The sequence below is a fragment of the Cyprinus carpio genome, unplaced genomic scaffold (assembly GCF_018340385.1).
Source record: "Cyprinus carpio isolate SPL01 unplaced genomic scaffold, ASM1834038v1 S000006779, whole genome shotgun sequence".
Taxonomy (NCBI): domain Eukaryota; kingdom Metazoa; phylum Chordata; class Actinopteri; order Cypriniformes; family Cyprinidae; genus Cyprinus; species Cyprinus carpio.
In genome coordinates, this window is record NW_024879368.1 from 17,447 (window position 1) to 27,247 (window position 9,801).

At 35.5% G+C, this 9,801-nt stretch overlaps 2 protein-coding genes across 2 annotated transcripts in view; both read right to left on the reverse strand.

Moving 5' to 3' along the window:
• Positions 1 to 1,243: 1,243 nt before the first annotated feature.
• Positions 1,244 to 4,491, reverse strand: LOC109113164. The gene is made up of 4 exons (XM_042756048.1): positions 4,138 to 4,491; positions 3,512 to 3,826; positions 2,197 to 2,516; positions 1,244 to 2,083 (listed from the first exon to the last, which is right to left on the reverse strand). The coding sequence occupies exons 1-3, from the start codon at positions 4,457 to 4,459 to the stop codon at positions 2,317 to 2,319; spliced, it is 837 nt and encodes a 278-aa protein (XP_042611982.1). The 5' UTR covers positions 4,460 to 4,491; the 3' UTR covers positions 1,244 to 2,083; positions 2,197 to 2,316.
• A 1,122-nt stretch (positions 4,492 to 5,613) lies between these two features.
• LOC109106425 overlaps positions 5,614 to 9,801 on the reverse strand; it is a 7,077-nt gene continuing 2,889 nt past the window's right edge. The window contains exons 3-5 of the mRNA XM_042756049.1: positions 8,780 to 8,920; positions 5,964 to 6,263; positions 5,614 to 5,693 (exon numbers count right to left, since the gene is read on the reverse strand). Coding sequence (XP_042611983.1) covers positions 5,614 to 5,693; positions 5,964 to 6,263; positions 8,780 to 8,920 — 521 coding nt within the window. The remainder of the gene's footprint in view (positions 5,694 to 5,963; positions 6,264 to 8,779; positions 8,921 to 9,801) is intronic.

The following is a 9,801-nucleotide window of genomic DNA, read 5'->3' on the forward strand; positions in this document are numbered from 1 at the left end:
TTATACTAGAACATTCATAACACTTTATTGTTAAGAATTTACAGTGCATGTATTCTGTAGGTCATGGTGTGTTTTGATTTCTCTCTTCTCTTGCGGTTAGCATGGTCTGTTAGCTTCTGCTGGTCTTCAGTAACTACACAGACATCTTTCATTGAAGGCCATTCAAACTAATTTGTGTATTCTGATTAAATAAAGTCATATGCAAACAACATACAATTTGCTAGTATTTAATTATTATATTTTACCAGTGAAGTCGTTCTTTCTTGAGTGCTTTCAGGATGATTGTGTACAGAAACACGTGACTCTCATAATGCAGATGACATTGCTGTACTCCCCCTTGTGCCTGAATATAAAATCACTGTAATATTTTAGTCCATTGGGAGCTGATATGTGGAAACTGTCAATTATCTCTTTGCCTCTTGGAACTTTTATATAGTAATTGACAATCATGTTGATATGTATCTCTCTTTTTTTTTTTTCTTTTTTTTTTTTTACAACATTACACATAGATGATAACAGTTGAGCTGCCTAATGAAATGTGGAATATATTGAGTTGTTTTTCACCAATAGTTTTTAAAGAGCAGAAAGATTGAAATAGAAATATAAAATGGAAAATAGAAATGTGAATTATCTGAAATATAAATATAAAATGGAAAATAGAAATGTGAATTATTTTATATTTTTATTGCAAATTTATAATGTAAGACAGGGATCATATCTCACTTACTAACATTTCATATTTCTATTTTCTTCTACTGCCATCATGTGCTGAAGAAGAAGTGCATTTAAAAGTCTTTTCATGGCAGCACTTAACAATAGTCTAGATGGTACTTTTAAACTGCAAAATAATAAGAAAAAAGAAAAAATAATACACGAAAATAAGAAAAACAATCATAAAACATGTAAACTGTAAAATAATTGTAAAAATGGCATATATCAATCAACCACAAAACATTATTATTGTTGTTTCATTTAGTAGATAATTATACAAACATCTGATTTTATAGCTCCATTTTCAGTCCCTGGTGTTTGTGATTACAAACTAGAAATGAACATTATTTTATGGTGTTTTTCTTTTCTTTATTATCATTATTAAGTGCGGTTTCATTCGGTGAATGATTTTGTACATCTATCATAGAACATACAGTATGCAGCAACACGTTTCGCACAATTTGTCTTTTTATCATTACTATTTATAGATTTATGTATTTATTTTTTCCATGTTAACATTCACACACAAACGTATATAGGTACATTGTTTATATGTTGCATGTTTAAACAGTTGTTAGGAAGCAAAAGCTGTATCAGTGTTTGTCCACAGAAATGTTGACAGAAATGATACAACATTAAGATTAGCGATATATCAATATCTTACATGAGTATTTATTCATCAAGCAGATGCTTTTGACAAATTTAATAAAGCAAAGCAAAATGCACGTGGTATCATAAGACTACTAGAAATAAACGAAAGTTTTTTGTTTTTTTTTTGCTACAAGTGCAATAAAGCTAATTTTTAAGTGCCTCAGGTTGAAAACAAAGGTATACACACTGAAGAGAAGGTCATGTGATCTCAGCTTTGGAAACAGACTGTGATCAAGACTGAACATCAACATTAATCTGGTACTGGTGTTAATTATATAAAAACAGAGAATACAATGATTAGATAAATACTGCTGTGGTAAAACGTCTTATAAAAAGCATACACTATATGACACTTTCTGACAATCACACAAAATCAAAACTGAGTCAAACTAGTATTATGCTAAATGGAGTAACAGGTATGAAGTGTAACATTATTAAAATGACATGAAAGTTTTTGATAAACATTTTGTTGGTTCATCTAAAACCAAATAAGTTTTTTACATGCAAATTTAACAGCTCAACAAAATTCCATTTCTCTCTTTCTCTAGACTGGATTGTAGACGTCTTTCTGCAGCTAATGCTAAAAAGCTCAAACGGGTATGGCGGCGCTTACGCCTATATGATTTAAATGAGAACATCCCCTGCTGCTCATTCACTTCATCAGGATCCTCTTCATTCAAAAGCGGCATCTCTACAGTCACTGATTTATTCACTCGCTTTTCTGTGGAATATGACAGAAAATACAGAGACAATGACAAAAACAGAAATGATGTACTGGATTAAAAAATAAATAAATAAACTGTGATCATTATTACATTGACTGGAGAGACTCACCCCTGACAGTAACAATGAATTTCCAGTTTTTATTTCCTTCACTCCTGCGGATCTTCAGTGTATAACGTCCAGCATGTTCATATGTAGAGTTCTTGATGATCAGATCTCCAGTCTTCTTGTTCAGCTCCAGTCTGTCTCTGAATCTCTCATCAGGACCTCATGTGTCACTCCAGTCCCTCCTCTGATTTCAGCGATGAGAGAGTTTTCATCTCCAAACCTCCACTCTATCTCATCACCTCTCTGTATTTCAGTAAGACCAGTGTTTAGACGGACAGAATCTCCCGCAGTCACTTCCACATACCTTACTTCCTCATACCACACTTCATGTCACAGCAGCACATAGAAACAAAGAAATGAGCACATTATAACAAGTCAGTAAAGTTTCATTCAGGATGTTTGTGTGTGTGTGTGTGTGTGTGTGTGTGTGTGTGTGTGTGTGTGTATACATGTACATGCAGGAGCGGCTCTGGCTTATTTGGTGCCCAGGGCAAAATAAGACACGTCGCCCACAAAAGGTATAAAGATGCAACATACACTGATACACTTTTACTGTAGAACTATATAAGCACTAAACTCAAAAAAAAAAAAAAACCTAGAAAACTGCCTGATTAAAATATGTTATTTTATTGGTCAATCGTGGAAGTCTGATGGTTGACAGCTTCTGGTAACACTGAAACCATGAGAGAAGAGAATTCCAGAGCAAGAGCATGTAGAGATTCACGAGTGCACAGGATAATGTTTGAATGTTCACACACTATATCTAAGGGAGAACAGAGCTAATTAATAACCGATTAATTACAATTAATAACAGAGCACACTGTATATCTGAGAGAACTGTGCTCACGCATTACCTGCATGTGCTCTCATGTTAATGCACTTTCAGCATTAAAATAATGCCATGAACAAACTATAAAGAAGAGAAGGAAGTCATGTCTTAAAGCCTCATGCCGCTCTTAAGCTCGTTGCGAGCCCTAGGCAGCTGTCTATATTGCCCTTGCCAGGATCCGCCACTGTACTAATTATTAATAACTGTAATATTTTAGAACAAAATTATAAATTTTTAATACACATTCAATCTTTATGAATGCAGGTAAATTATTTATTCTTAATTGTTATATTAATTTCCTGCTCCGCATCATAATTTTGAACAAACTGTATAAATTAAGGAAAATACAAAATTAATGTCAGATTACAATTACAAAATATATGTGTACCTTTGACTATTAATATTCAGTTCTGTGTAAAACTGTTCATTTAATGCATAATCACTCTTATATTCACGTACATTAAAAAAACAAAAAAAACAGTTACTTACATTGTATTGAAACCTTGAATTTCTTGACCAAGGTCTTTCCTCTGCTGCTGATGATCAGTACTTTATAGAGTCCAGTGTGTTCAGCTACAATGTCTGTGATGGTCAGTGATCCAGTCTTGTCCAGCTTCAGTCTGTCTCTCAATCTCTTATTAACATCATCATATGTTTCTGGAGTCCCTCCTTTGATTTGAGCTATGACTTTGTCTTGATCTCCAAACATCCACAGGATCAGATCATCTCTCTGTATTTCAGTATCAGGGTTTAGAGTGACAGAATCTCCCTCGTCCAGTAATTTCTCCTCCACTTTATCTGTCACTGCAGCACACAGAAACAGAGAAAAACAAAGACAAATTTGTCTTTAGATCAAGTGTGTTCATGTAAATATCAGTTTGAAATGTCTTTTTTGGGGCAGCAACAGAACAGAGTTTATTTCAGTGTAATTCAGTGAGAGATTTTAAAACATTAATCATAGATTTCCAAAGAATTAAATAATCTACCGAACAAACTCCGAATGGGGTCTGAATATTAAGCAGTTGGAGCTGTATTATCTGCAGAAGAACAGAATCATGGGGAATGACTGCCAATGAAGATCTGTGATCATTATTATACTGACTTGAGCTACTCACGTTTGACAATGACAGTGACAATAAATGTCTGTTCTGAATCCCCACTGCTGGATCTGATCTGTAGTTTATAGACTCCAGAGTGTTCAGTTCTGGTGTTTGTGATGGTCAGAGATCCAGTCGTCTTGTTCAGCTTCAGTATGTCTCTGAATATCTCATCAGCAACATCATCACGTGTTAAGATCTCTCCGGTCTTTCCTTTGATTTCAGCTATGAGAGTCTGCTGCTCTCTATCTCCAAACAGCCACTCAATCAAATCATCTTTCTTTATTTTTCTAGCAGGCTTTAGAGTGACAGATTCTCCCTCCATCACTGTTATCTCCATCTCTTCATGTGTGAGAACAGTTCATAGAAGGATAGAAATACACAGATGTTATTAGTAGGGTGACCTGGAGGTGACATGTTTGGTAAAAAATGATAAAATGATAAAATGCTGTGGCCACGAGATCATTCTGTCGAGGTAACGGCATACTTATGCAGTGAACAATTTACAAAATATATAATATACAGAAGGTTAAGCAAAGATATCAAAATGTAGGGAAAATAAACCAAATTCACAGGCTAACAACGAATAAAAAATATAACCAATAATTATAATAGTAAAAATAATAATAATAATCAATCAGAAAAACGCCAATCATGTAACATTTACAATACTGTGGAATAGATCAAATTGTTTTCTTGTAGGCCTACATTATTTTATGCTTTTACATATTCTTGTGAAATTTATTCGTGATAAACTTAATTTGAATGCTGTCTAGATGACATTGTGCACACAGTCTGTAGCCTATACATATATGGTAAATATAATAATTTCTAAATTATGTAATTACATCATTCTTAATTCAAAAGGAAATATTAATTTATCCATTTCTGATCATCCCAGGTTTCTATGGACACACAGGTTTATGTATTAAACTCGGACGTTGTTCCCTCAGCAGAGGATCTTGTTGGCCACGACTTCACATCTCGTGTCCATGACATAAGGATGTCATTACTTCAACAAAATGATCTCATGGCCACAATATTTTATCACATTCCCACGAGTTAATATGTCATGGCCATGACAAAACTAAGTGAATTGAACATGTCACCGTGCATTAGATAAAGTATGCATGCATGTGAACATCAGAGTTTGACATTTCTACACACAGATCATGCAGATGCTGTTTTATCAGTAATGATCTTTACACTGCTGTGTGAAAAAGTTGTACTGGAAATGAAATTCTGTATATAAATATTAAATACAGTTCTCACTGGCATGAACCTCTAGTAATTGTTGAATGTTATAGAGGGGGTGTGGGAAGTGTGTGTTGTGGTGTGGATATATTCCCTGAAAAAAAAAACCTAACTTGTCTGTAGCCTTATTAATCCTGAAGACCTTGATTGGCTTTTTCAGGTGTGTTTGATTAGTCCTGAAGACCTTGAGTGGCTTGTTCAGGTGTGTTTGATTAGGCTTTGAGCTAAACTGCTCTAGTGTTAGAGATGATCTGGTTTTGTGCCCAGGAGATGCACCAGAAAAGTAGCACAGCTCTTGAGTTCTGTCTCTTCAATTAACACTGTGTAGAAACTTTTATGCTTTATATTAATTTCTGGGACTTTTGTCACTTTGTCACAGTAGGTGGTTATATGACAACATAGGCAAACAGAGTGATTTTTAAAACAAAGTTCATAATAACCAAAGACAGAACACACTGGAGACTGAAATGATCTGAAGAAACTCTTAAGGTAGTCTAAACATTAAGGAGTTTGAGCTGAATTCACTTCAGGGAAAAAATGAATGAATGAGGAAGAATGAGATCATTATTACACTGACTGGAGTGACTCACCTTTGATATAAACATAGAATCTGTTGTATAAGGTTTCTCTGCCTCTTCTGATCTTCAGAGTGCAGAATCCAGTGTCTTCAATTCTGGTGTTTTTGATGGTCAGTGATCCAGTCGTCTCGTCCAGCTTCAGTCTGTCTCTGAATCTCTCATCAGGACCTTTATCTGTCTTCATCTCTCTGGTCCGTCCTTTGATTTCAGCTATGAGAGTATCTTTATCTCCAAACAGCCACTGTATCACATCACCTCTCTGTATTTTAGGATCAGGGATTATAGTGACATCATCTCCCTCAGTCACCCGCACTGACAGCAGCACATAGAAACAGAGAAATGAGGAGATTATTGAGTTTGCAGATGAACATGTCAGTATGAATTAAGGACTAAAAGGATAGTGTGTGATTATTCAAATGTGCTTCTAATAATCAGTTCTGGATGACTTTTACTAAAGATCTGTAACAATTTGCAATAATGTTGCATGTGTGCACATGAATTAACTGGTCAAAGGAACAAACTTGTTTTCAAACTCTTCATTCAGGTAAATACTAATATTGTCAGCGCTCTGCCCTGGCAGCTTTGTCTGTGGTGTATTTGTTTAATGTTTTTTTTGTGTGTCTTGTGTCTTCACACATTGCTTTGCCTTTGTTTATGCCTGCCATGTGTTCCTGAAGTCCCACCTCCTTGTTTCCCTTGGTCACGCCCTCTTGTTAAGGCCTTGTCTTGTCCTCGTTTCTGTAATTGTGCTCACCTGGCCCTCGTGTACCATCCTCCCTTTATATTGTGCTGTTTTTCCTCCTGTGTTTGTTGGTTTGTCTTGTGCCATAGAGACAGTTACTGACTTGCACCTCTATAGTCCAGTCTTGCCCTGTTATTGTGTATTCTTGTTGTAGTTTTTGCTCTTGAGTTTCTATCAGTCTTGTTTCTACTCTTGAACTGTTTAGATTTTATACTTTTAGATATTTTTCAGTCTAAACTTGTATATTTCCATTACATTTTGTTTAGTTTTGCTTTACTTTTAATTTTATTTTACCCTCTTTTTACATGTTTCTCTGTGTTGCGCTGAGTAGTGTTGTTGTTATGTGGTCTTGAGTGGTGCCTTGGGTATTACCGGCCTGTGACCTCTCTCTCTCACGCTCCAGACCTGCTCTACCAGCCTGAGACTCCCTGCCTGTTAGTTTCTCAAGGTGGCTTGCCAACCAAGCCTGGTGCTGAGAACGACTCTCTGATACTGCCTGCTTTGAGCTCCTTCACTTGTATTTGGGACCCTTCCTGTTGACCGTGACAAATATACATTTTTCATCATAACTAATAACACTCTGTGCCCTCATTTGTCTAATGGATGAGCGGATCTTCATGCAGCTCTTTTCCATTTAACACTAGAACTACCAAAAAGAGCTGCATGAAGATTCTTCAAAATCTGCTCATCCATTAGACAAATGAGGGTGCATAAATAACAATGTTATATGATGAAAAATGTCTATTAGTATTTACCTGAATGAAGAGTTTAAAAACAAGAGAGAATACAAATTAAGATATTTTTGATAAAATCTGAGAGGTCTTTGACTCTGCATAGACAGCAATGGTATTACCACGATCAACGCACCAAACATAGCAAGGAGATTGGTAAAACAATCCATGTGAGCGTTATATTCAGCATGCATGTGCTTTCGCTGAACGTAATCAGCACTGTTTCAGTCGGTAGACAGCACATGCATGCTGAATGTAAATAACACTCATTATGTTCTGGGGTACTCTCCAAAATGGCAGAAGACGGTAACTCGTGGAGAAGAACTGCTGAATAAATTGTTGTTATTGTTTTCTTTGTGCACAAATTATTCTCGTAGCTTCGTAAAATAACTCGTGGAGAAGAACTGCTGAATAAATTGATCTCCTTGCTATGTTTCTGTGCGTTGATCCTGGTAATATCATTGCAGTCTATGGGAGGGTCAGAGAGCTCTCAGAATTGATCAAAAATATCTTAATTTGTGTTCCGAAGATGAACAAAGGTCTTATGGGTTTGGAACGACATGAGAGTGAATGACATAATTTTCATTTTGGGGTGAACAAACCCTTTAAAATAGTCTGACAGACACGGTCTCTAAAAATTATTTGTTTGAGGCATAATGTTTATCTGAATATCTTATTTTGTATTTGACAGAAGAAATAAAGTTATACACGTTTGCAATGACACAAAGGTGGGTAAATGATAACAGAATTTATATTTTAGGATAAACTATCCCTTTATAAGAATAATTAAAACACACTAACCGACCAGACATGTTCAGATATATATGCTGAATTATAAACATGAGTGTCATTTACAGTAAATGTACAAACACTCTCTCCATATCATTTCCTTGGTTTTCAGTTTAGAGTTTCTGTATTAATAGTCTGTGATGTTTAAATGAAGAAAGTGAATGAAGCCACACATGATGATAAAAAACACAAACACATGTATGAGGTGCTATGAAAGACTCATGCAGCCCTGATAAAACTCAAAATGAAAGACAGAAGGACAGCAGGACTATGATTTTAGGCCAGTTTCTACTAAATATCTCAACCTTCAATAGAAGAAGAACAAAACTACATGAACAAACACAAACAGACAAAATCAAAAACATCTTAAATTCTCCATTTTAAAGAGACAGTGACTCAGTAATTAGTGTATTAATGTAATTCAGCTCAATACTGGACAATCACATACTACATTAATTATTGTTTCAATTACATGCAGAACTTGTGGTTAAAATAGCAATGCTGACTGAAAAACTGTATTATATACTCAATGTTTTTTCTCTTGCTGTATCAACTGTAATACTTACATGTTTGTTTTTGTAGTTCTGAGATTTTGCGGCGAAGGTAGTACATCACACCAGCAGCTGCAGCCACCAGCAGCAGAACAATAACAATCCCTGCAATAACAATCCCTGCTACAGCACCTCCAGAATAACCTGAATCTGGAACTGATAAAGAGAGACAGTCATTAGTGTGAATGTGTGTCTGATCTATAACAGACACACTATAAACATCAGCACTATATAACCTGAGTAAGATCTGATACTGAAATGATAAAGAGAGACAGTCATAACGTGTGTCTGATCTATCTTTAACAACATTTTTTTTTAACCAGTTTACCAAATTTGACTGAATCTTTCTTAACAGTTTACTTCTTGAGTCAGCACTTATCTACAAGTTTCTTTCGGGCATGATTGACAGTCACTCCGAATTTAACTAAACAAATATCCCAGAGTATATGTTACTCCAGTTACTGCAACGGTTCACTGAACGGAGACATGCTGTGCTGAGAGAACTAATGAGCATAAGCTGCTGATACTGAGCATAATGTGTGTACTACCGGATAGTACAGATACTGTGGTTTGAGTAAAGAATTGGTTGTTTTTGAGTGGCAGTTTTTGAATCACCAGCACACTGAACCGAGAACTGCTTCTTTTGTACACTTTCGACATGCAGAGAGCTGATAAGCTGGAGATACTGAGCATCATCTAACTGAACTGTTTCTTCTTGATCCTGTGCTAAAACTATGAGCATGGGTGAACTGAGGACTTTAATGAGGGGGGCAAATTTGGTGAAATCTGAGTTTATGTAATAACAAATAAACATGTAAATATCCACATTTGCACACAGGTGCCTGTATTGAGTGCAGTTGCAAATCGTGAATGTAAGAAACCCAAGATGATGATGATTTAAGTTATAATTACAAATGACTTTATCTGAGGGTGTTTGAGTGTATTTGCATGCGCCGGGATTATAGAATTGACATCATTACATAAAAATGTAAAAGAACTGGTGATTATTATTTTTTTTTTAACTAGTACAATGAAAC

What these genes read in the sequence shown, in the direction of transcription:
- LOC109113164 (XM_042756048.1), bottom strand. Translation starts at nt 4,459, where the DNA reads ATGGAGATAACAGTGATGGAGGGAGAATCTGTCACTCTAAAGCCTGCT. An exon ending in TGTCACTGTCATTGTCAAAC is followed by an intron (nt 3,827 to 4,137) that starts GTGAGTAGCTCA and finishes TGTGTGCTGCAG; the next exon opens with TGACAGATAAAGTGGAGGAG. An exon ending in ATTCAAGGTTTCAATACAAT is followed by an intron (nt 2,517 to 3,511) that starts GTAAGTAACTGT and finishes TGTGACATGAAG; the next exon opens with TGTGGTATGAGGAAGTAAGG.